The 27,008-nt window shown below is 47.0% G+C and overlaps 1 protein-coding gene across 3 annotated transcripts in view; it reads left to right on the top strand.

Annotated features, from left to right (window-relative positions):
• BEND5 (BEN domain containing 5) overlaps positions 1-22,553 on the top strand; it is a 1,066,878-nt gene extending 1,044,325 nt beyond the window's left edge. For all 3 annotated transcript variants that reach the window (XM_058552360.1, XM_058552361.1, XM_058552362.1), the window contains 3 exons: positions 7,989-8,137; positions 13,944-14,157; positions 22,024-22,553. In XM_058552360.1, coding sequence (XP_058408343.1) covers positions 7,989-8,137; positions 13,944-14,157; positions 22,024-22,181 — 521 coding nt within the window. In that variant the 3' untranslated portion in view covers positions 22,182-22,553. The remainder of the gene's footprint in view (positions 1-7,988; positions 8,138-13,943; positions 14,158-22,023) is intronic.
• The last annotated feature ends 4,455 nt before the right edge of the window (positions 22,554-27,008 follow it).

Below are 27,008 nucleotides of genomic sequence, written 5' to 3'. Positions count from 1 at the left end.
TGCACCTAGTCCAGCCTCCTACACAGGACAGGAAGGCTTCTGTAGCCTTCCTGCCAAGTGATCACCCAGCCTCCTGTAGCATTCCCCTAGAAATAGGAAGCTCACTCACTGCCTTCCAGTGCAGCTTCTTTCCGTTATTGGATGGCTCTGACTGTAGGGAAATGATTTGTGGGGGAACATTTATTGGACTCTTCCTCTGTTCTCCCAGGTTCTGCACTGGGCACAGGGAATTGAAATAGCGAAGACCCTGTTATGCCTTAAAGAAGTCACAGGCCCATCAGCAGACAGTTGGGATGCAGTGTGAGCCAGATGCTGGGCTCCTGGGCTTATCAGGGTGTTAGGAGAGGATATAGAAGAAGGCGCCTTACATGGCTGGGGCAGGGTGCTGTAGGTGGCTGAAGAGGGCCCCAAAATCAGGAACAAGTTAGATTTATTCAAATAAAGAGGAAGTAAACGTCATCTCAGACAATAGGAGAACCTGAACAAAGATTTAGAGTTGTGTGAAAGGCTGGCTTATTTGGGAACTGCAAGTAGTTTCTGCCTGGACTGCACAGTGAAGAGGTTGGTAGGAGGGAGAGATGAGGCTGCAGAGGTAGATGAGGGCAGCTAGACACTGTCCTACCCCTCCTGCAGGTGGTACGTGGGCTCCTCCGCACTGGAGTGACCCTGGGTATGGTCTCTCAACCTCTGAGTTGCCGTTTTCCTCTGAACCAGGCAAATCAATCAACAACCATTTAGCAAAGATGAATCTCAGATGGTCCCTGTTCTGGAAGGGCTCACGGCCTGAAGGGGAAATCAAGCAAGGCCAAGGTCATGGATTGATTTGGTTGGGAGACGTCAGCTGCGTGATGGAACTCTGCCTCCCCATAACTCCTGCCCTTAGTTGCTCACTGTGCCCCACAGCAGCCCCTCAGCAATCTTGTGCTGCCCACCCCACTTATTGCCACCACAGCCCTCCAAGCCCCCCAACCCAGCCAATTCTGGTCAAGGACCAAAGGCCATTTCACATGCATTCAGTGTAGGCGTGGGGCCTTCAGTGCTTCCCATGGCTTCCCCATGCTGTTCTGCACATCCCTGCCATTTGGATGCTGTCTGGGCCCAGAGAGTTGGGCGGGGAGGGAGATAGAAGAAACACAGATGAAGAACCAGCCCGATTTTCCCTGGCCACCCACTGGCAGAGGATAGACTCAGAGCTCCTAGAGGTGAGATGAATCTTGGTGACACGTCCTCCTCCTCAATGCCCCCCTGCACGATTGTGGAGTTCTTCCTGGACCCCCTGGGGAAGTCAGGGAAGGTCAGAGACGAGGAGAGGGTCCCACAGAGTGGGCATTACATGAGAAGCCTGGGAGATTTGCAGTTAGCTGAGGTGTAGGGTAGTGGAAAGAGCAAGTCTTTGGAGTCCAACAACCCTGAATTGGAGCACTCACCACCTGTGTGACTTCTGGTGAATTACTTTACCTCTCTGAGCCTCTACAGAGATAAGATCTATTTTGCAGGACTGCCATGAGGATTAACTTGTTTCATTCAACACATGTTTAATGAGTGTTCAGTGTGCCAGGGACATTGTGCTGGGTGCTGGGGTATCAGTGAACAAGACTGCGGCTGTCCTTGGAGTTTCTGTTCCAGCCAGGGAGATGTTAAACAAATCGTCACTTGACAGTGGAGTGAAAAGTGCTACAAAGCTAAAAGATAGATATTTTGATGTAAACTATATAACAAAGAAGACATTCAGTAGGTGTCAGTCACCTCTCCCTCAGGGAGAAGCAAATACGTCATTTGCATGAAATGGGCATCTGCAGTTCCTCAAAGCTGGGAAGATACCTTGACCCCCATGGCTGGGGACCTGGGCCCACTCCTGCCACCCCTTTCTTGCTGGGCTTCTCCCCCACGGAGAGGGGGCTCTCTCAAGTCCATTCCAGCTCTGCTTCTCTGTGGTTCTGACTCGCTGAGGGACCAACCCACTGTGGGAGCATCCATGAGCTCCAGGGATCTCGCCCAGTCCAGGACTGCTAGCAAAGCAGCCTTCCCCCGCCTCTGCCCAGCAAAGCCTGCTCCAGCCGTCACTCACAGAAGGCGCTCAGAACATGGAGAGGGAGAGGGCGAAGCACCGCTGCTCACTATGACCCCATCACCCTGCCTGGCTGCGCTTCCACCTGCCCCGGACCTTCCTTACCTGTCAGAGAGCTCACCTCTTCCCTGAAGGCTTCCAAGATCACTGAGCCAGTGGTGGTCTCTCCCTCCCCAAACCTGTGCTGATCATCCTGCTCTCCACTTGCTGGTCAGTCAGTGAGCCTCACTTAGGTGCTGCTTGCCTTCCCCGTGTAAGGATAACCACCCCGCTCCAGCCCTTCACTCCCAATGAGCTCCTGCCCCTCCGTCCTCCAAGCCCCAGCACGGAAGTTTGTGACCATTTTTCTGAAGGCTTCCTCGTCCCCTCCAGGTGTAGCACCCCCCTTTTGTTTCTGGTCCCAATCTTTGTTCTAACCCCCGTCAGCCACACAGCGTGGTCATGATCTGTTGCCTGTCTCTCTCCACTGCCAGACTGTGACTCACTCAAGGCCACCTCCCAGGACTATCGCTTAGTAGTTGCTTAGTAGATTCTCACTGAAGGAATGAGACCAGACTTGTCCCTACCCTCACTGGAAGCATAATGGGGCTGAGAAACAGATGCATAGCTGCAGCAGCAGGTGAGAGTGGCTGATGCCTTTTGGGAGGGGACAGTGAGGTCCACAGAGAGGGAGCCACCTGCCCGGCTCTGGGTCGTCTCCCCTGTCTCTTTCAAAGGCCCTCGTGTACCTCCTTCATTGTTACATGGCTGTTCCCATGCTCAGGTCCAACAAAGTGGAATCATCTTTTTTCTACCACATCCAGCATGCCTCTGTGCCACGGTTGGTGTTCTGTGTGTGGTTAAGAATTTGGACTTGATTCACTTTGTGTTGAGGAGGAAACTAGAATTATACCTCCTATTCACTTGCAGAAGTAAATGGAAGAATTTAGTGCTTCTTAAGAAAAATCTAACATTATTAGCCTTTCTGTTTCAGCAGAAATCAGAAATGGTATTTAGTATCCAAACATATATGTATTTTGAAGAAATAGGTGATTGCTGAATCTCCTGGAAGCCGCATAAGCATTAGTTTTTTAGAAAGGTTTTCAGAGAGAACAGCATTAGTCCAATTTCAGCTAGAAAAGAACAGAGAATGGTATAATTTCATTTGTTTGTTGTGCCAACAAACATTTACCAAGCCCCTTACTCTGTGCCATGATTCCGATTCTATGGAGGAGGCCCCTGGGGCTTAAAGAGGAAAAGTAAATAACAGAACCAGGACTTGCACTGGGTTTTCTAACGCGAACTCCAGTACTTGTCCATCAAATCACAGCTGTTTGTATTCAGTGTACTAGTATTCCGCGTGTTCAGTTCTCAGCTTCTCTAGAACTGGGGCCTGCCTTATTTGTCTCTGGGTCCCCCGTGCCTCTTTCAGGGCCTGGCTCTAGGTATGCAGTCAGGGATTGTGTGATGAACGCGTTCATGAATGACTGAATGAAAGGACAAGTACCACCTTTTATACTTTTTTTGAAAAGCTTCTTTTACCCAGCTGAGAGGTTTCTCTCCATGGAAGGTATATTTTCCCCAAAATAAACCTGAAGTGGATCAAAAGGCCTTTTTCTGATTCCTACTCTTCACAGAAAGTGAAAAAAGTTCCTTTGTTACTGAAAATATCTGCGCCAGATCGTACAAGGATGTCTCTTAGCGCAAGTGCTTATTATTTTGGCTAATTTGGTCACATGTGTTTGAAAGAGAACAATGCCTCAGAAATTTTTAAAAGCAAAACAGCAATCTGAAGCGTTTGTTGTAATCAGATGTAAATTGCCAACATCGGGAGTGGAGCCGACAAAATTTGCAATGAAGTGTTTTTTTTTCCCTCTTAAATTAAAAGCACTAGGGCCCTCCCTCCTCTCCCCAAAGAAACCACATGTTTTTTGTTCCTTTTCTTTCTGATTCTGTAATACTAAACACCCCGCTTTATTGATTGATTTACTCCTTCGTTCATCTGCATTTTCTGAGCCTCCGTCTGTGCCTGCCTCAGTCAGTGCTAGCCTCTTCCAGAGGCATCGTCAGCTGGCGTGGTGGCTGTTGGTAATCCCCATTTTGCAGGTAGGAAAGCTGAGGCTCAGAGAGGTGAGGTGACTTGTCTAAGGTCATGCAGCTGGGATTCACACCCAGGTCTCCAAGATGTGCCTTTGGCTGGCCTGTCCTGCTCGCTGAGGCTGAGGCACCAGGTCCCTTCTGTATACAATGCCGAGGGAGGAGGCTCTTACAGAGCGCGCTGCTGACACCTGAGAGACCCAGGCTGTTAAACAGTGCTGACCGAGAATGTTAGGAAACATTCCTTGAGAGGCAGAAGATCCCAGGACAATAGCCTCAGTATTTGACAAAACTCTCTCAGTCCCTGAGGAGAGCAGCGTGAGCACAGGGGAGCGTGCTGCCTGTGGGGGTGCTGTGGGTTGCAAAGACCTGCTCTGTGTGGGGCCTGTGCTGGGCCTTGGGGCTCACAGAAGCCGCGGTTGAGTAGTGGACTAGCTTGAGCACCCAAGTATAACGCCCGTGTGTGGGAGGGGCGGTGGGGGCGAGCCACGATTTACTGAGCAGCCACTCTGTGCCGGACTCGGGATTAATCATTTCATATATATGGTTAACTGATTTAATCTTCAGTCTTGCCAAGCTGCTGTTGTCATTCCTCCTTTCAGGTGAGGCAACAGGGTCTGAGAGGTTAGGCAATTATTGATGTGTAAATTATCTGTTGAGGATAGAATTTGAACCAGGCAGTGTGCTGAGCCCTGGTCTTGGACATAAACAAACACAGTCCCTGCCTGCCCTCAGGCCTCACAGTCCAGCGGGTAGACAGGCAGAGAAACAAATGAGTGCATCCGATTATTATGGGGGGGAGTCCAAAGGAGGGCAGAGCTCAGCTCCCTGAGGGAGCTCACAGCTCACCTCAACAGCAAGCAGCAAACCCGGAGTTTAAACCCCAGTCTCTCTGACCCTACATTCTAAGCCAAGAAGTGGAGAGAATTACTCGCCTCTGTTTGGAGGGATGGGGCACGTCATGGAGGGGGTGGCATTTGAGTCAGACCTTAAATCCCTGGTAGAGTTGGGATAAGTGCACGTCTGTGGGGGTAGACTGTTCCCGACAGAGGGAATGGCACAAGCGAAGACTGGGAAGCAGGCAGGAGTGGTGTATGTGTGGAGAGGGTTGGGCAGGCCACTTTGGAATGTAGTCTGACTATGGGGAGGGGCCTAGCAGGGGGTGGAGCTGGAGAGGTGACTCTCTCCCTCTGGTGTCCCTTAGATGTCCCTCTATAGCCATCTGAGTTGTCCGTTCTGGCTAGATGTTTTCAATTTCTACTTAACAGCCCTAATTTCTACTTCATGGGCTGCAAAAAAGGTTACAGATATTTGAGAACAGCTTCCACCCACCCCTACCCCCAAGCACCCCAACTCAGCAGCAGAGCTTTATTTCAGAATCTTTGTCCCAGCCTATTCAAGTCTCTTCCTCCCCACCAACTCTCTCCCCACCTCTCATGTCTTGAAGAATTTACTGAGCCTGCAGTGTGCCAGGCACTGGGCTGGGTGCCAAGATCGTAAAGAGGGTGCAACTTTGCCCTTGAAGAGCTTCACAGGCTAATGTGGACGACAGGCAGATAGGCAGATGACTGCGAACATTTGCTGGAAGTATTTACAATGTAGAGACCCCCTACCTGGTACTGATCAGAGCAAGGGCTCACAAAGGAGACACCTGAGCTCCATTCTGAAATCTGGCCTGGGGCTTGGCTGGCAGATGAGGTGGTGTTCAAGGCCCAGATAATAGTACATCCAAAGGAGTTGTGGCGTGGGACAACACAGCATATGGGGTACCTGTGCAGCGGTGAGCATAGGGGGAGAGCGAGAAGTGAGCATCACAGGGAGAGAGGAGGCTGGTTGTTCTGGGCCTTCAGAAAGCTATGGTGTGCAAGTTAATTTTGAGAGTAATGGGGAGCCTAAGCAGGGGAGGACATGGTCATGTGGAGGTCTCTTGAGCAGCCATTGTGGAGACGAATGGAGAGAACCAGACTGACGTCAGAGGTGAACTGAATTCATTCCCTTGTCCAACATCTTCCCCTCATAGAAGGAAAAGGAGGCTTTAGAGGAGGGACACCATCTTGCCAAAGACAACCTATGAGCCACTGGCTGCGTAGACCTCCTGCTCTCTACCCATTCCTTTTTCCTGTCGCTGAACATCAGAGCAGGAAGAGACCTCAGATGCCAACTCAGCCATGTCCTTGAGGGGAAACCAAAGTAATTACTTCATCCCTGCTCTAAGAAAAACTCAAATGCTCCGCTTGAGTTTGTTTGTGTCTCAGAAATTCAACCTGAGACCTCACACAGAGAGAGGAGAAACTTGGGCATTTGCTTCTGAAACTTTAGAATTGTTCATTCATTGCTGTCATTCTTTTATCCATTTAGCAAACCTTCAGAGAGCACCTACTCAGTGCCACGTGCTGGGGACAAAGAAAAGAATAAGACCCAGGCCCAGCCCTTGAATAGGTGTCACACTGTTGGGAGATGCTGTCAGAACGATGATTATGCTGTCAGTCCTTCAGGCTGCCAGCTTCTGCATCTACAGTTTACTCACCTGCGGTCACACGATTAAAACACAGCAGAGTCAGGAATGGGATCTAAACTCAGTCCACCAAGATGAGCCATGCTTTTTCATCTGCACTGTTCTGCTTCCCACTCATCTTGTATTCAGCTTTGTGCAAGGCCCGTGCTTAAATCATTGGAGACTACAGAGATTCTGTCTTGCAGATGGCAGATGCCAGCAACTCAGGAATGATATTCTTGTTCTGGGAAGCCCTGTCATGAGGAATGAGGAATTTTAGTAACAAAATCACCAATACCTTCTCTGCCACCAGCCAAAGTCTAGGATATGGCAGTTGAACATAGAATTGCAACCAAATTGTTGGTCAGGGCTTTAGTATGTGTACAAAGAGCTGTGTACCGTGTTGTCCACATGGTTGGGATAAGAGAAGGTTGGACCATGAAATTCATCAGTTATTTAAGTTATATGCACAGCCGTAGCGACCTGCTATGACAGTAGCTAAATCTCTGATCCCAGTCAACTCCTGCAGTGTTTGCAGAGGGGGAATTTCCAGGATGCTAAACTCTCCATTGGCCTTAGAGTTGTTCTCCTGCAAAAATTAATCAAGGCATTCGCCTTATTTACTCATTTTCATCCTGTTTCTTTGCCTTTTGGTAATCAAGACACAATAGGTGATTTAAAAAATAGTCCATAATCTTTAAAAGCTAATGGAGGAAAAAAATATCCCTTGTAGAAACCACCACCATTTATCTAGCTTCCTTTCACTGTTTAAACTGCACATAATTTGTGTTGATTGCATTAAAATAAAAATCAGGGTAGCTGCTGGATCAGGCAATCAGGGGCCTAATCTATATTGTATTTTAGTTTCTTGGTTGAAGTGCTCCTGTCCAGATACTAGGTCTTGGGGAAGGAAGGCCTCATGTTTCTCCTCACTGCTTTCCTAACCTCTCTGTTCTTCTGCAGCAGCCTGCTCCGCTGTAGGCTGCAGAGATGGGGTTTTTGGCAAATACACAATTGGCGCATTGCAGAAATTGCCACCCCTTCTCCACCCAGTCTTGACAGGGCCTCTTCCCTGTGCCGGAAGCTGAGTCCCCTGCATTTCCGTGCAGACAGTAACACCCTAGAAGACTGCTTCCCGTTCCTGCTTAGAGTCTAGTCCAGGCTCGTCTCCCAGTTTTCCCTCTTTCCCCTCATGGTGTTCGTACCTCGTATCATTTGAGTATAGTCCAATGGACAAAAATAAGCCAGCATTTTTTTTGTGCCACTATGTGCTGATAGATGCGTAGTTAAAAATATTTGCCTTTTATTTACCTTGGAGTTCTAGACAGATCTCTTTTCTTAACTGCCTAGGTCCCGCCATTGACTTGGAAAAAGTAAAGTCAGAATGTCTCGAGCCCGAGCCGGAGTTACGGAGCACTTTCAGTGAGGAAGCAAATACGTCGTCCTATTACCCTGCTCCTGCACCTGTCATGGACAAGTATATCCTAGACAATGGCAAGGTAGTGTTTCAAGCTCGATATCGCTTCCCTGCAAGTGTGTGTTAGTCAGAGTAAAGATGGAGAGTCTGGTGGGAGCTTTCAGAGACCCAGCCTGGCCGGTCAGCCTTCTGGCCCAGCCCTGAGTGACTGTTTCCAGAATTCATGTGTTGTAACTAGTGGAGCTTTACTGGGACTTTCTCTTTTTCTCTCTCTCTTTTTTTTTAAATATTGGGCCAAAGCAACTGTAAAACTAAACTGACATTTTAAAATAGATTATTAGTGAGAAAGATTAAAAAAAAGAATGATAGTTTGATGAAACTTGGCCTACCCTCCTGTGAAACCAGATGCATAAAATTTATAAGATAAACTAGAAATGAGATGTCTGATGTGCAGATAACAACTCAGTATGTCTTCGTTCACCATTGTGAAGTGTCTGTGTGTCCTAAGCCCTGTGCTAGATGCTAGGGATGCACAGGTGGATGAGACATGCCCTTGTCCCTAAGCTGCTTTCAAGCTGTGTATTTAGCAGTGGTTAGCCCACAGTCCTGGGACCACATAACTCCTCAGATTTTCTTGTAAGACCCTTGAAAAAAAAAAACATGAAAGAAAACAAGTGCTATTAGTAATGATATTAGTACAGAGCTTGAAAATAATGGAATAGCCTTTGGAAGTGTTAAAGTCACATGGCAGAGCAGCAGGGCAGGGAGAGAACTGTTCTAACATCCTTCTAACATCCAAATGAATTCGTCTCGAAAGAAGTACATTGGAGCCCTTTGTCTGGGCGCTGGTCAAATTCATTTTCAGTGTTATATTTCTGCCCCCATGGCATGCATTACAGACATCACCTCTCATTCTCCCCAAAGAACCATCTGCGTCAGTCTATTTTTCTTGCCTTCTGCTTCAAAAGGTCTCTGTTTATTCAGTATTGTTCCCCAGTGGGCTGATGAAAAAAAAAAACGTTGTTTTATTTGGGTTTGTGCAGATAGATCCCTGCAACTGGCCAGACTGAGTCAAAGCAAATATTGTCAGCTGAGGAAATGAAACCTGTTAGTTTTTAGGGCTCTCTTGGATATGCAGCCATTCCCTCATCTCCCACTGAGCGCTTCCCCGCTGCAGAGGCAGAACTGATGGGCCAGGCCATAGGCCCATTCTGCTTTGCCTTGCTCCAGCCAACAGGCTTTAAAAGTTGGCTTTGCAGGGGACAGGTGGCATGACAGAGTGGAAGTAGACAGCCTGGAGCCTGAGTTGTAAGCACAGCTCTGTCTCTGTCCTATCTGTGTGACCTTGGGGGAGTCTTTCTCTTCTCTGGGCCTCAGGTTCCTATCTGCATGAGGTGGGATCAGATTGATCCTCCAAGGCCTTTAATGACTCAAACTGTGTATCTAAGTTTGGTGAACCTTCCCCAGTTGGAGATAAAGAAAAGAAAGAGCTATTCTATGTTCGTTGCGTTGTTTTTAGTCATGATCACATTCTGGAGTGTTGAGAGACTTTTCCTTGAAGTAGCTTCCAAGAGAAATCTATTTCTCTCTTGCTTTGAAGACTGATGGACAGTTTCTGAGCAGTATAGTGGCCTCATTTAATTTTTTCACACATAAGTTGCACAACAAATCTTAAAAATGCCGACTTTGTTTTTTCATTGGTTGTTGCCAATATGTTGCTATAAAACTAACCTGGCTTTTGTTTGTAACTAATTTGTAGTCAGGTAGAGAAATTAAGGTAGAGGAGAGGAAGCAGCCATACTGGAGAAGGACGGCAGCTTCACAGAGCAGCATTCCTCACGTCCCAGAAGTGGCCCTCATTGTTCTTGACTCTGCCGTCATTTCTGACCCTTCCTTCTCTCTGCCTGCATGAACAAAAGCCGTAATCTCTGCAAAGCCTACGGCATTGGAATGAGATCCATTTCCTAGAAGGAAACTAGTTTCGTCCTACGAAACATATCACAAAGACGTTTTTTGGTCAAGCCCCATCCTACCAGATGCCATATTTTTAATAACTTCCCTTGACACATAAGGCTAACATTTTGGTGAAATGGTGAACTGTGGTTTATGTGAATAGGACTTGCCACAAAAGTTACTTTCTGATTTTGGTAAAGAGCATTGCTTTTCTTTGTCTAAGAGGATTTATTTCAAAAACTCATTAAATTATAAAGCTGCAGAAGACCATTAAAGTTTAAATAGTCTAATTTATACGTGGTATAGATGAGGAAACACATCCAGAGAAGGGACTCATCTACAATTAGAGAACAGGTTTGAGGCAGGCAGGCAGGAACTGGAAGCCATATCTCCTGGTTCCCACGCCAGCGCTCTTTCCAGTCTATTCTGCTGCATCCCTGGAAGCTGGGCGTTGCTCCAGGTGACCCTGAGCTTTGCTGACTTCGGGAGCCCTTGTCCCAGATGCCCCAGCGTATACCTGTGATTGGTCTCACCCAGAACCATTTATTTCTGTGCTGTCAAGTTGGCCTTGTACTTGAATACATGTCAGAAAATGTTTTCTTCTCCAAGGAAGAGCAGCTCACCAGAAGTGAAAGCCAGTACTGTTAAAATGTCTTAAATATGCCCCTCAGTTTCTTACTGCTTTATGTTCAGACCAGTCCTGATCAGTTTGTAGGGGACAGAAGAGGCAAAGCCTCGACCCCTCCCATAGAGATGTACTGTGAAGTGCTGAATCAGGTGGTGAAGGCTCTCAGGAGGCAAGAAATTCAGAAGGGATAGAACTTAGCCCTGGAGTAGTTAAGGAGTGTTTCTGGATTTTGAACTGGAGCTTCAAAGATTAGCAGGCTTAAGGAGACCTAAGGGAAGGCATTTGTTCCTGGATGGGGGAAGGTGTGAACAGAGACATGGGTGGGGAAGAAGGAAAGGAAGTACCAGTTACTGGATGTGGGCTGTCCTCCTGACGGTTTACTCATGTTACCTCATTTAGTCCCCCAAACAGCTTCAGGAATGAGGTGGTGGTCTGCGTATTGTAGAGCTGAGAAAAGTAAGGCTCGGAGAGGTAAAGTGACTAGCCCAAGATACCCAGCTAGTAGGTAGAAGGGCAGGATGCACACCCAGGCCCAGAGGCTCCTGAGCCCCACCTCTTGTGACCACACAGTGGAAGTAGAAGGGAATGAAAGAGTTTGGGAGCCTCACAGAGTGATGGGCATAGTAGGGAAAAAATGGTTAGTAGGTTGAATGGAAAAAGGATTCTAGAGGGCCTGTTAAAGCCGACTGAGGAGGTTGGATTTGAAGTGACAGGAAACAGGGAGTCATTCAAGATTCCAGAGGGTTGACATAAAAACACAGAGTTGCAAGACTGCGGAAGTCATCTAGTCAAAGAAGGAAAGTCATGTTTTAGAGAAATTAATCTGACAGTGTTGACAGGGTGGGTTGGAGGGAGCAGGGGCTGGAGGCAGGAAGGCCAGCCCATAGCCTTCTTCTGGGTTTCCTGTCGGCAGTGTGAGCTGCAGTGGGTGCTGGCGGGGGAAGTGGCCGGGCAGGTACAGAGAAAAACGCACTGAATATTGATGTGTTAGATCTGCTTTGTCTCCAGCACATTAGCACTGCCGTGACACTGACAGCAGCAGGGAGGCCCAGAGAGCGTGGGCTTTGGTGTCAGCCAGATTTGGGTTTGAATCTTGATTCCAAAATTTACTGACAGTATCTCTTAGGAAAAATAATTTAGTCCTTCTGGATCTGTTCATGTCTGTAAAATGGGAATAATAATTTCTACCTATTTCTATCTCTTAAAGTCATTATGAGGATTAAATAAATTGAGGGTACAGTACCTGGTTCATTGCAGGTACTCTAAAACCATGAGTTGTCACCTTTCTCTTATAGAACATTGGCTAAAATGACTCTCATCTCTCTTTAAGAATCATAAATTAAAAGGTTTTGGGAAAGCAAGGCCCAGGGTAGAAAAGAGCAGAGATCTTTGAAAAACTGAAGTTGACTTCCATCCCTAAGTTTCTCTGACTCTGAATTTAACTCAAATTCCTTGTTTTTCCCCTGTTTCAAGAAGCTTGCGTAGATAGCTCCAGAGTGTCATCAAGGGAGGTGACTGGGGTGCAGCAGGGAGCAGCAGGGCACTTGTCACCAGCATGCCTGGTTTGGTACAGACTGCCCACCTGCAGTTCAGACTGCAGAGAAAAGGCCAGACTTGACCTTGGGTGGGAGTAGCCCAGCCAGCCCAGGCAGCACATCTCACTCCAGGGTTCTTATCTTCCTGAGCGAATGAACAGATTTGCAGGACGGAATTTTGCAGGCCGGGGAGGGCAGGTGGATCTGGTTATCTGATAGCATGCCTGCAGGGGTCACTGAATGATCTTTTGAGCAAAAGGAAGTGAAGTCAGCTGTGGCAGGTGGATTGTTTACTTACTGACAATTGTGGGTGGGCTGTGTTGCTGTTTTTCTTTTCTTTTTGTTGGTTGAAAAACCTCGGCAATTGGTGAAGTAGAAGTGTTGCTGGCTGACCTGTCTGCCCATCTGTATGTGCCCACCTTCCTTTCCAAGCCAGTCTTCAGTAGAAAGATCTTTAATCATCTTTGAACAATGAGCCTTGCTGGTCTGCCATCAGTGTGAGTGTGTGTGCGGTTTCTCAGACCGGGACCTCTCCTGAGACCTCTCCCAACCATGAGATGTTGATGACCTGCAGGTCTTTCTGGAGACAAGGACTTTCGGCAGAGCCTTTTCATTCCCCTTAGAAAGTTTATCCCATTAGCAGCTGCCTCCCCTCCATTCCACAGAGGCTATTTCCACCCTTCATAGACTTAGCAGAAACAACATAAGTGGCAATGTCCAAGTCAAAACTCTGTTTTTTACTGATTAATGTTAGCAAATGGCTTTTGAGTTGTTAGAAGAGCTAGAAAAGAGAAAAAATGTAAAAGCTTATAGTTCATTGCTAGATCATTCTGGTTCTTTTGCATTTCTTGACTCTGCACTGAACTTTCTGAGTGTTTCCCTTATAGGGAGCATGAGGTTGTGTTCTGTGTGCCATCAGAATCAGGCCAGGGACATTGTGGTTGTGTAATTTGTTAAAATCATACGTGTTCTGAGCCAGAAGGAACTGAGAGATGAATACAACTCTCCCAGTTCACAGACAGGGAGACTGAAGCCAGAGATGGGAAAGGACTTGCACAAACACACTTGGATTAATGGCAGAGCCTGCACAGCTGCCCTCCCTACTCCAGCTGACAGTGGTTTTCAAACTTAGCTGTATGTTGAAATTACCTAGGGAGCTTTAAACCATCTTGATGCCTCGGCCCCATCCAGATGAAGTAACTCAGAGTATCTGGGAATGGGGCCCAGGCACCAGCGATTTTCATAGCCCCCCGGGTGACCTTGTGTGCAGCCCAAGTTGAGAACCACTGTGCTAGGAGCGTGTGCGGCCCAGAATGTTTGCATTAAGGGGAGAGAGGTCTTTCTAAAGTGTGACAGAGAAAGGACTTAAGCATACCTGTTCCTGAGATCTGGTCAGGCTCTCAGCAGCCTTGTGATACCGTGAGTAGTTATAGAATCCCAGCCCCGCAACTTAATAGTTGAGTGACTTTCGGCGAGTTGCTTCACCTTTCTCAACCTGACTTTTCCATCTGAAATGAAAATCGTATCCTGACACCTTCCTTCCAGGCTTGCTGTGAAGAGTTGAGATAGTGGATATAAAGCACTAGAATAAGGCCTAGAGTATTGTAGGTATTCAGTAAGTGATTGTTATTATTTCCCTTAAAGAAAGTTAATTTAGTGTTTATGGGATGAATCCCTTGTAGTTGTGCAGCAGTGTCTTTTAAAGGACAAGAAAACTTTCCAGCTGCCATCCTGTCCGACTAAGCAGGTGCTTGTGTTCTTATCCTGTTCAGGTCCATCTGGGCAGCGGGATTTGGGTTGATGAGGAGAAATGGCACCAGTTACAAGTAACCCAAGGAGATTCCAAGTACACGAAGAACTTGGCAGTCATGATTTGGGGAACAGATGTTCTGAAGAACAGAAGCGTCACAGGAGTTGCCACAAAAAAAAAGAAAGATGCAGTCCCTAAGCCTCCCCTCTCGCCTCACAAACTCAGCATCGTCAGAGGTAGGTCACTGCGGCAGAAACACAATGGCTGAGATGCTGTGCTTCACTCTGTCAAGAGTGTGTGAGGCACGGTTCAGTCAACACTTACCAAAGCCTCTCCATGCCAGGCCCTGGGCTGGGCACGGGGACACGGGAGCAGATATGGACCTTGTCCCAGAAGAGCTCACATTTAACAGGGCAAATGAGCTGTGGACACAAGTCCAGTTCAAGGAGCTAATATGAGAGAGGGACAGATGACGTGCTCAGGAAGTTCCCAGAAGGGAGGAGACCCCCAGCTAGAAAATCAGGGAAGGATTCTTGGGGAAAGGGTCACTGAGTTGGGCATTGAAGGGTGCGTCAGACGTGGAGATGCAGATGTGGAAAGAGACCTGCTTCAGGAGGCAGAAGCATCTGGAACAAAGGCATGAAGATGGGAAAAGAGTGCTGCTGTGTACAGAGAGCAGTGAAGGTCGAGGCTAGGGGACGCAGGTCTTGGTGTCCTAGCATCATGCCTGGAGCAGATAATGAGATGAAGACCAGCTGAGGGGCACTGGACTCAGCTTCTTTTCTGGTGTCTGGGAGGAGTTGGAGGGAAGGCAAAGAGACGGGGGTTCATTTGTCTCCTAAAGATATGGCTGTATCCTGGACTTTTTGATTTTCCTTCCTTTCCTTTATTCCACGCCTTCTTTCTTCCTTCCTCCCTGCCCATTCTCCCTCCATCTCCTCTCTTCCCTCTTTCTTCTTTCTTTCCTCTGTCTCGCCCACTCTCTCTCCATTCATTCCCTAAGCTCTTATTCTCTACCAGGCCCTTTACTGGGTATTGAGGACACAAAGGGGGATAAGACGCAGTCTCCATCTGCAGGCAGCTCACAGTCTCATGGGGAAGACGAACACAACAGCTAGTTACTGTACAGATAATTCCAGTTACAGAGATGGGCAGGAGAGGAGAGGGAGCAGAGAGAACACAGTCATTGCTAATTATTCTGAGCACTTACTGTGTTTTAGGTTCTGTTTTTTGATTTTTTTATGGTTATGTTTTAAAAAATACCGTTACATATATTAACTCATTTAATCCTCATAACGCTCCTACTGTTAGCTACAATTATTATCCCCGTTTTGCAGATGAGGAAACTGAGACACAGAGATGTTAAGTAACTTGCCCAGATCATGCAGCTAGGAGGGGTAGAGCCGGGAGTCCAAGCAGGAGGGCTGGCCTCAGAAGCTGGGCTCCTGACTATTAGTCTCTAAGTGTCCAGCTGCCGTGTTTTGATGAAGAAACTAAAACTCAGTCAGTCAGCGTGTACATTTTGAGCAGGCCTGTGCCAGGTTCTGGGGCAGACAACAAATGTGTCCACGAACAAGTCCTGTCATCTCAGGTACTGATTAGGCATTAGGACGGAGAGGGCTGTGTTAGCTGGGTGGTTGGAGAAGGCCTATTTGAGGAGGTGAATTTTAATCGAGAACTAGATGTGGAGGAGGCAGCCCTGTGAAGGTCTGAGGGGTGTGAAACAGGCAGAATAAATAGCAGGTGCAAAGGCCAGCGTGCCCAAGGGATGAAGCAGCCGTGGGCAGCTGCGGAGTCCCGAGGGAGGGGAGAGTGAGGTCAGGGAGGTGGACGAGAGCTGGTCTGCTCGGGCCGCGAAGGCACCGTAAGCAGCTTGGATGTACGCTTCTTGCAGGAGGAAGGCAGCGGAGGTCCTCGGTCGTGGAGGGACCCATTGGGAGGGCAGTTAGGGAACAGCGGTCTTGGGAGAGATGACGGGGCCACGGACTAAGGTTACAGCGGTGTTAGTGGAGAAAAATGGCCAGATGTAGGGTATATTGTGGAGGTCAAGGTGGCAGGACACAGAGAGATGAAGTGAGCAGCCTGAGGTCACAGCTGCAAGGTTTCAGACGCCCACCGCTGACTCTGGTTGGAGCTGGCTCTGCTGTGGTACAGCTGCCTCCCCTGCCTGGCTGACTCATGATTAATCGATTCAGGCAGCCACGTATTTTTAGACAGTGAGAGGTAACCTTTAGTCTGCCCGCTGTCTGAAATGGGGGAGCCTGATTTGGGAGGTTGCCCTGAGAAAGAGGCCTTCCTGGGGATGCAGCCCTGCCCCGCCTGGTAGGTGGCTAACCTCTAATTCTGTTACACTTGTTGGAATGTGACTCAGCAGGTCCCAGGTGCCTCCCCATGACTGTCTGCTCTACCGTTGTCACGTTTTGGTATGAAGTCATCTGCTGTGTGTCTGCCTCAGGCACACTTCTGACCATATCTGACTCAGCTCCATGCCCTCGTTGCCTGGCACAGGGCCTGGCACACAGTAGGAGCTCAGTAAGTGAGGGTTGGACAAATGAAACACAAACCTGCAAGCCGGCCCCCTGACTGACCCCTGCTGTGCTTTCTTGTAAATCCCTTTCCCTCCATATCTCAGTTTCCTCAGCTAGAAATGTGCATCCTAAAATGATGAGGGTTGCCTAGGATGAGAGTTGTAAAAGACTTGGAAATAGTCGTGTTTGAGGTGTGAAAAGAAATTACCGTTCTTTGTTGACAAGTGAGCTGCCTCCTTGGAGCCAACGTGACCTCATGGTGGCCACGCTGTTGAAGTTCACGATCGTTCAGTGCTTTTCAGCTTACAGGCCCCGTCCTGTCCACTCTAGTGCAGTGCGATGAAAGGTAGAAATTGGAACCAGGTCACAAAAGCCTGGGGTTGAGCCCCAGCTCTCTTGGGTTTAACTTTGAGCTTACACTGGTTCATGTGGTACTTGTTTTTGTTTCCCCAAGCCTAGTGCTGCCCCAGTACCAAGTAGACGCTTGGTGTCTCCATCTGTAAAGCTAGGATCGCAGTTCTTGTCCTGGCTACTCAGTGGATCACATAGATGTTTTGAATGTTCTTTCAACCCCATCAGACGCTGTCCTATGAAGCTAATCTGGTCCCCAATGCTATGGAACAATCTAGAAGATAACACCTCAGCTGTGTGGCTTGGGGCCATTACAGACTCACTGTCTTCAACCCCCCCTGCCAAGTCCTCTGAGTTTCCCTCACTGATCCACTCCCCCATTTTCCAAGCCCTTTTTAAACCTTCTCTACTTTTCCCAAACCTTGGTCCACACCTCTCTCTTTCTCAAAATATTGCCTTGTCTCTTCCTTCACCGAGAAAAGAAAAGGAACTCCCACAGCTTCAAACCGCCACACCTGCAGACTTACCTGTATCCCCCATTCCTCTGCTTCATGTCCCAAAAGAAGCATTTCCTTCTCTCATTTGGGGCTGACCATTCTCTCCTGGATCCCAGCCCACCTGCCTTCCTAAGTACCTTGTTCCTCCGATTATGCCCCTACTCTGCTGATTCCTTCCCAGCATCATTTAAATCAACTTCGATCGCTCATTTCTTACAAAAACAAACAAAATGCTCCCTAGAGGCCACTTCCATTCCCCTAGCTGCTGCCATGTCTCTCTTCCTTTTCACATTCAAGTTTCTTGAAAGAGTTGTCTTATGGGCCCTGTCGGTGTTCACTTATAGCACCCTTGCGTCTGACGTCCCCTCCCAGCCCACGTGATCTGTCCCGCGGGGTTCCCCGGTGACTTCCTGCTTACTAAATCCAGGGCACCTTCCTCACCTCCTCCCCAGCACTGTCTGACATGCCCACTCCTTCTTTACCTAGAAGCCCATCCTGCATGCTCAGGATTTCCTCCTACCTCACAGGCTTCTCCTCCCCATTGTGGGCTCCTCCTCCACTACCCTCTCCGCTGCCTCCAACTCTCTTCTCTCTCACTCCACAGCTTTCCTCGGCTGATCTCCCCTCTCATTGCCCTCAGTGTGCCCAGAGCCCTGGCTGGAAATCCACACTCCTCATCCTGCCTGGTGCCTGGTCATCTGGCCGCTGGCCGCCTCTGACCTCGTCTCCCACCACACTTCCCATTTCCCACCACACTCTGACCACTGAGGCTTTCTTCCACTGCCTTCTGTTCCACTGCCAGCTGCCCTTCCTCTGATCTGCACATCCTGCATCCTTCTTGTCCTTCAGAGAGGCCTTCCCCAGCTGCCCAGTCAAGAGTAGCCTTTCTATTGCTCTCTATCACATCATCCTACCTAAAGTCTCTGCATAGCGTTTCTTATCTTTTTGTTTATTTACTTGATAATTGTCTTCCCCCCCACCTCTATTAGAAGATAAGCTTTAGGAGCATCTTGTTCAGGGCTAACATGTAGTAAGTGCTCAATAAGTATTTGTTGAACGGTGAATGATGACTCTCAAATCTGTATTTGACCTCAGTTCACACTGCTGAGTTCCTGGTCTGTACATCCAGGTGCCGACTGTCGTCTCCTCACAGATGTCCACGTGGCATCAGCAAAGTGACCACTCACTGCTCTCTCCTTTTCCTTCTCCCCAAAGCCTCTGCCCCTTCTCTGTTCCCTGTCTTGGTGAATAGTACCACCAGCTATGGGCGCACAGATCCCTCATCATTGACTCCTCCACACGCCTCACTCTCCATCTGTTCTGCCCCCAAATACCTTAAACCATCCGCTTCTCTCCATACCCAGTGCCCCTCTCAGAGTCCGGGCCACATCATTTCTTCCCTGCACTACCCCAGCAGCTTCCGGTTATGTAAGCGGAGTGATCTTTCGGAAACCAAATGTGATCCTGTTAACCACCACCCTGTCATAGCCAGTCCATGGGGCCCATTATTAAAGGGTAAGCTTCTTAAGATGTCATAAAGCCCCTGGCTATAGCTCCAGCTTTATTTTTCAGCAAATTCCCCTTGAACTCTAAGTTCTTGCCGTAATGAACTACTTTATTCCCGGAACAATTTTCCCTCTCACATTAGGGAATTTGCACATGCTGTTCCTAGTGCCTGGAACGCAGGTCATACTACCCCCTCTGCCCCTGGGCTGCTTTGCCCAGCTAGCTGCTGCTCCCCACCCAGATCTGCTTAGGAGAACCTGCCTTCAGGAAGTTTCCCTGACCTCTTCAGGTGGGTGGATGCCTCTGTCGTATGTCCCAGAGCACCTCGTGCCTCTCTCTCTTCTCACTGTCTCTTTGCCTCTGAGGAGCCTGGTCTAGCAACCCCTTAGGGCCCATAAAGGCTTGCCATGCAAGTGAGCGAGAAGGGAATTGACTTGCCCAAGGCCATGCAACTGGTTAGATCAGAGCTGAGCAGAACTGGGTTTGCAGGCTTTCTGTTGTCTCTAGAAGTTTGAAGTACAGTATTGATTTGTCTTTTCTTTACTACAACTAGGCAGGTTTGAAGTCTGTCTCCTGTCTCACCATACACTCACCATTTTTAGCCTAATCATTTGAGCTCTTTCCATGCAAGCTGTCTGCTAGATTGAGATTGTTTGTATTTATTTTGTATGACTTGACCACATTTAGTCACATTGCTGTATAAAAATGACAAAAGCCTTGATGCTCACAGGGTTGGTGAGGATTTTCTCTTCTCTTTGATCTTAAAGTCATTGCTCACAAGACAGCAGAGGGGTGGGGTGAACATTGACACTGCTTTAGAAGGACGAAAGCAGGAGGCTGGAGGAGAGTACCGCTTTGACGATAAGCTCCAGAATGACAGTGAAACCTTATTAAGGTCAAATGACCTTTTGCAGAGTGTCTTGAGTTTTCTAAATGAGCCACAGCGTTGAGTTCTGGTTAATTTTTATAACTTTTTTAATAGGACACATTAGTGCTGTTATAAACCTTGTTAATTAAGCAATAATCTCAAATGTTCTGTCGCAGAGGGAGACATTCCAGGGAACTGCAGGTGATGAGTATCTAGAGCCTGACAGAAGCCTTTTAATCCACCTGAGGCCGGGTCCATGCTCTTTCCCACAGGAAACGAGCATGATTGGAATTCTGCGGAGGCCTCTCTGAAAGCTTTGCTCAGCTTGCAACCTGTTCTTCCTGTCTCGTCTCCCACTCGTGCTGGGGCTCGCAGGGCCAGCACACCCACTCTCCTTTCCCCTTTGCCTCTTTACCCACCCTTGTTACCTCCCAGAGACTTAGAGCTGGAGGAATCTCCCTGGATTATGTGGTTTGACATCCAATGAAACTGAGACCCAGAGAGGGTCCCGCTGGAGGTTGCACAGCAGCTAGGGTGAGAGCCAGGGCTGAGCACCTGACCTCGGCAACAGTTCTCAGCACAGGGGTCTCCCTCATTTGGTGCAGGTTTCACCAAAATCACTGTGAGTGTCTGCTTTCTCCTGGCCCAGCGCTGGAGAGGGAATGCCCAAGTGTTCCAGGAGGCCGGCTGGCGGCAGGCCCGGGGAAGGGCTCGGAGTGGGGGAGGCACCGTGGACTCTGCCCACACTCACCTCCTCTCTCCAAGTTCAGGCTTCTCACATGCAGGTGGAGGGGTGAGCACGAGTCTCTGTGATCCCCTCCAGTGCTGACATTCTGCATCTCTAAGCGGATTGCCTGCTGTGGGCTGGCCTGGTAGATAAGATTTTGTTTATCCTCCACAGCAATTCCTTAAGATTGGGTTGTCATTCCTGTTTTACAGGTGAGGAAAGCTCAGGTTCAAAGAAGTTAAAATTCTTGCCCACGATGACATACCCCTGTGGTACACTTTCCACCCACACCCCGGTTCCCTTATATCCAGAACCTTTATGTCCCCTCAGGTTTCCCTGGAGAAGCATTCATTCATTGATTCATTTCACATATATTTACTTAATCTTGCCCCTGTGCCAAGCACTGTGTTAGGCCCTGGGAATGAACAGCTGTATAAACATAAAATAATTGTAACAACCCCATACAAGTGTTGTGTTCCTCACAGTTTAAAGAAAGCTTGCAAAATGTTTATCTCACATGCCTAACAGCAGCCTTAAAAAAGATGATCTGTGGTTTGTTATTCTTGTTTATGAGGTGGAGAATTTGGGGCAATGATTTGCACCCGGTCCCCAGGCTGGGAAGGGAGCTGAAGTCAGGCTCCGGGCAGGCCTTGTCTGGGGCTTGCTCTCTGCTCCGTTGCAGCAAATGGCAGACTCAGTACAAGTGGCGGTCCTCAGCCTTGTTGGTAATCACCACAATAAGATACCACCGCACACTGACCGGGTGGTCAAAACCTTAGTAATCTGACCATGTCAAGTGCTGTTCAAGGTGTGGGGCAACCAATCCTTGCATGCACTACGGTTAGGAGTGCCAGGCAGCACAGCTGCTTTGGGAAACAATTTGCTAGGCATCACCTAGTAAGGTTGACAATGCACACACCCTAACATTCAGCAGGTCCACACCTAGGCCCATACTGGCAAATTTCCTGCATGTGTACCCCAGGAGACATGTGCCAGGGTGTTGGTAATTGCAAAACACTGGAAATAATTCAGGTATCCATTGACAAGAAAATGGATCAGCAGATTGTGGAACAGTTACACAACAGAATACTACTCAACAGTGAAAATGAGTGAGCTGCCGCCATGCACTTTAGTAAATCTCAACACTGTAACGTTGAGTGAAAAGCAAGTCAGAAGGATATATAGAGTAAGGGCACACTTGTAAACAAGTTAAAAACAGGGAAAAGTAAACAATATGTTATTTAAGGATATATGCATATGTGTTAACATGAGAGGAAAAGAAAAGCAAAAATTCAGGATAGTGATTCCCTCTGGTAAGGGCGAGGAGAGGACAGGATTGGGGAGGGGCATCCAGGGGCTTCAAAGGGACCAGTAATGTCCTGTTCAGCTGGGTGATGGCCACATGAGTGTTCTATCATTGTTTTTAAAGTGTAAATTTGGAGTGTATTTCTACTCTTTCCTAAGTATATTTTGTGATGAAAATGTGAAAATATAGCCATGCCAGATCCGTGAATTAGTATTTGGGAAGTGTGTCAGGAAGCACATTTTCCTCTCCCCCCCCCCAAAAGAGTTGTACTCAAATTCGCCATTAATCCATGGCCTTCTTGTTTCTTTTCTCTGTCTAGAGTGTTTGTACGACAGAATAGCACAAGAAACTGTGGATGAAACTGAAATTGCACAGAGACTCTCCAAAGTCAACAAGTACATCTGTGAAAAAATCATGGATATCAATAAATCCTGTAAAAATGAAGAACGAAGGGAAGCAAAATACAATTTGCAATAAACTTTGGATTTTTCATAAAGCCTTTGCGTTTTCCTTGTGTGGCATGTGATTTGCAGGCGATGGTGCTGTCCAGATCAGACCCCACCGTGCACGGTAGTGTGTGGGCAGGGAGCCAGTAGGGTTCTGGGGTCAGCTTGTTCTGAACTTGGACTTCCTGCTCCAAAGAAGGCAGATGGATTTGCTGAGACTCGGGCAGCAGCCTGGCGCCTCTGTCCTTCTAGGGATGGGAAAGCACTGTCTTTTCAGAGGGGGATAAAGTCTCTCTGAGTTGTCTATCACTTGACCCAGAATTTGAACTGATATTTTTGCCATTCAAGGACTTCTATCTCTGTTCCTCTATTTTGTTCTATAATAAAGGTTCATTAATTCTTTGATGTAGACAATCATTCTCCTCATTTATTTAAGGATATTAAGTGTACAGTGACAGTGTCCAATGTCTTTTGAGGGGCAGAACATTCAAGCTGAAGGAGAGAAAATTCATAAGGGATGTGGTTGCTGTCTGCTGATCTGAAGGGCTGTCTCGAGAGCGGTTTACTTTCTCTTGCTTCAAAGGACAGATCTAGGACCAGTCTCCTTTCTCATTCAAGATGATATGAGATTCTGCTTCCCTCATAATTTGAATCAATGTCTGTAAAGGGGTGCAGGGGGCAGTAATGTTAGAGGTGGTCCAGGGTTACCTTCAGGAGGTAGGATGCAGTGTCGTCTGGTGTCAGTTCATTTATCCAATCTTATATCTCAAATGATCTTTCAAGTCACATCATTTTTAGTTCGTTCAGTGACCGAGCCTCTAAGGTGCCTGGTGCACAGTCTGGCAAACCACACTCGCTCTTCCTGTCGGGGTGCACTTTCCCTCTGTAATGCCTGTGAAGTCAGCACCGTATATAGGAAATGACAAGGGGTTGGGGCTGCACACCTGGGTGCCAAGCCTGGCTCCCCTGCTTGCTCTGGGCTTAACCTAACCTCCTGCGTTTCCATTTTCTGTTCCATGAAAAGGAGATAATATCTACCTTACAGAGTTGCTATATATAAGGATTTTATATATATATATGTGCTCAATTAATGTTGGCGACTTATTTTCTTCATTTCTGATTATTGGCTTTTAGGCGTTGGTTGGAAGACTTTGGCCTCTAGTTTCTCTAATGGTTTATCCACTGGACCATTAGACCATTGGTGGTCTGTAAGCAAAAGCTTAGAGTCATCCGGGTAAGTAGTGTAGGTGGCTAGCTCTTTGAGGAATTTTACTTTAGTAAATAAAATAATCATTTGTAATGTGAAATATTATACTCTTGCTAACAGGATGTATAGATGTGAATTTTGTTTTATGATATTTTCCCAGCTCTCCACAAACTAGCAGTGTGATCTTGGTCCAATCACTTAATGTCTCTGAGTCCTTATCAGTATAATGAGGAAGATAATGCCTAGCCCACAGGCTGTATGAATAATTAAATACTAATAATAACAGCAACAACAGATACTTAACATGTGCCAGGGCTTTCCTAAGTGTTTAACATAGTTTAACTCATTTCATGAGGTAAGTAAAGTTTGTGACACTTAGTAGTGTTCAAGAAATTCATGTTATTAAGATGGGTTCGTCTTAACAGCATGGGGCAGCTTGGGCATGAGTAGCGTGGAATGCGTGAGAGACTGGAAAGAAGTATGTATCATGCTTGAGCTCATCCCCTTCTCTCCTTGAGCATGGTGAAGACACAAACACCCAGAGACTCAGTGCATCTCCCTTCAAAGACTAATACAATATGGTGCCTGCATTATAGGTGCTTTTAGGTTTGGGGGGAAATAGTGATGGAAATATATATTTAAAAAATGCTATGACATGTGCAAGTGCTTTGTGTAACATACGATGCATGTATTAGGGACAGAACAGGGTTGTGAAAGATTGTGGGGTCTGAGTTCAAATCCTGACTTGACCTCTCAGGGGCTCATTTCTTCTAAAGTGGAGATAATGATCACTAACTCAGGGTTGTTGTGGAGAGTAATACAGGTAATATCTGGAAAAAGCGTTCTGTAAATCATGAAGAGCCACACAGATTTTAGTTATTTTTAGCTTATAAGGCAAAATCAAGTAGATGTGACAAGAAAGGATGTAAGAACTGATTCTGATGGAGAATCAGGAAGGTTTCACATCCTAGTTAGACTGAGATGAATTTGAGCTCCTGTTGTGTACCTGATGCCCTGTACTTAATATAAGAGGACAAGGCCATCATTCTTATACCCATACAGATGGGGAAATGGGCTCAGAAAAGGTTAAATAACTTGTTGGCCAAGGTCCCAGAGTTATCAGCAGTGGAGCTGGGTCAGAATCCAGGTCTGTGCAAAATCTGCCCTTTGACCTCTCCCCTGAAGGATGAGTGGGATATTGTGGTCTGGGTGGAGAGCCTAGCTGTGAAATCTCAGGGTATGTTTAGGAGAGACTCGACCTAAGTAATCAGTCGATTGAAATCTGTCTCATTAATTCAAGCCCTTTGGAGGGACTATAGTACCATTTATAGGGATTCACAGTTTTATTACATTCAAATACAACAAAACTCAAATTCATTTCATGTAGTAGACAGTTTCCCAAACTTGCCCAGTCTTAAGAATTTGCTGAGGTGCTTAAAATACAGATTCCTGGGCGTTGGCTTAGCTTGATTCAGTAAGGCTGGGATGGGGCTGGGAACATGTGTTTTAACATAAGTGCCACTTTTGAGTAATACCAGCCTAAGAGAAGTCATTAGAAGACATGGTTAAATGAAGGAACAGAAGTGTTTCCTAAGTAAAAAGACATGCTCTTCCTGAAATGCCTGAGGATATTGGAAATTGAGAATCAATTTCCTCTTAAATTGCTGAGGATCTGCCCTACAACCCTGTGTAGAGTTACTCCTTCGTGCTCACCAGTGCTGTTTTGTGGGGTCTGATGCAGAAGGTGACTCTCAGTCTAGGCGCCAGTGATGTCCCCTTGCTTTTAGATTCTTTCTTGCGATTCCAGTGACAGCCAGTGAGTCGTGTAGGACAGGACAGTCAGTGCTGAACTGGCAGACCCTGAATTGATGAGGTTTGGGCACTGTCTTGAGAGGCCCTGGCAACACGTTCTATTACCAGATGAGACAGACAGATGTGGCTTGTTTCTATTGTCTATCTGAGGAAGCTGTGTTAGCGTCTATTATGTGCCCAGGGTGTCTTGGATGCGTTTCTAAATTATGACTTTTTTTTTTTTCTAATTATAAAGAAATGAAAACCACCTTATAGAAATTTTTGGAAAAATAGCAACACATTCCAAATTGCACTACTGCGAGCATTGTGATGTATCTCTTCTAGTCTTTTTTCCAGGGTGTAAATATGCATTTTACATACCTGTGATCATGGCAGATGATCAGGCTTGTGTCCTTCTCTTTCCATTTAACAGGTTTCCGTGTTGCTCCATGAAATTTATAACCATCAATTCTAGCATCCACCAAGTGGATGGACGTCAAGCTACAACTGAGTAAACCATCTGGTCAGCTGTGGGGCTAACCTAAAGGGCTGCCAGTCCGTGGAAAGAGACTTCAGTCCAGCATGGGTGGTAGAAGTGAGCTTGAGTTTAGGTCGATGCATTCAAGTTCAGTTCCCAACTCTAGCACTCACTACCTCACTTGAGGTGAGTTCCTTCGTCTTTCTGAACACCTGCTTCTTCATTTACAAAATGGAGGAGATAATATCCAGTCTTGGGGTTGTTAGAAGGACTGAGAATGTCCTAGAAGTGCCCCAGCGAGAGTGGATAAATGGCAGCCCATGTTCATGTTGACATTCCTCTCCCTCCAGTCCCCACATTTGTTCAGTCCGCACCTGAGTGTGTTCCTATCCCATCTCTCACCTGCTCTGACCTCTCACACAGTGACTGTGGCTTTCATACCTGCCATTGGCCCTTCTTGTGCTTATCCCACGTGGCTCCGTACTCACAGGCTCTTCCCTGTGCATGCTGACGGGGCCCACTCTTCGCCTTCCAGCTCTCCTCAGCCACCTCAGTCCCCACCCCCTGCCACTCAGCTGGCCCATTCGCCCTTCCTCAAATGTTTAGGTTGTTTATAAATAAAACTCAGATGAAGATTTTTGTGTGTGCAGTTTTTTCCTTTGTATTTTCCATCATTTTCTTAGAGTCATTTACCTGGGTCAAAAGGACTGACATTTTTATCATTCTTGATACATATAATGGGTGTGACCATGTTTTAGATTATTTTGCCAACTTAACCTCATTATATTTTCCTTGATTATTTCCGAGGCTGCACATCTCTCCAGTTTGGTTTCTTATTTACAGAAAATAAAAGCTTAACCTGTGAGCATTTCCAGCAGAATCCGTTTCACTTTCTGTGTTTGGTTTTCTCTGACCAATGTGTCTACCTTTGGCATATAATTTTTACTTTTCTATCTGCAAATAAATATACCAACAGATATTTTCATTACTTTTTTTGAAGGGATTGATCAGTTTCTGCCATGCAGCTTCAGAGGCTCATGGAACCTAAGAGTCAAAAGTGCCTTTCGAAGTCTTTCCTCCAAATCTCTCTACTGTAAGCAAATGCCTTTCCAGACCATGGTTGAATACCTTCAGGCGTGAGGAATCCATCTTCCTACTCAAGAGTCCATCCAGTTATTGCCATCACTAAGATGTTCTTCTGTTGAGCTAAAAATCTGCTTCCCTGAGACTTCTAAGGTCATTCAAAGTCTCTCCTCTGAAGTCACACAGATTGCTTCTACTCACAGCCCTTTGCAGAGTCGAAGGTGGCAATAATGTCTCTTCACCAACTGAAAAATAGCTCAAATTCTGTTCCACCATTTCTCACTTGAGGGAGGCTATGC

This window comes from Diceros bicornis, chromosome 13 (genome assembly GCF_020826845.1).
Source record: "Diceros bicornis minor isolate mBicDic1 chromosome 13, mDicBic1.mat.cur, whole genome shotgun sequence".
Taxonomy (NCBI): Eukaryota; Metazoa; Chordata; class Mammalia; order Perissodactyla; family Rhinocerotidae; genus Diceros; species Diceros bicornis.
The sequence above is the reverse complement of the archived record's forward strand: the minus strand, read 5'-3'. Positions and strand labels throughout refer to the sequence as shown.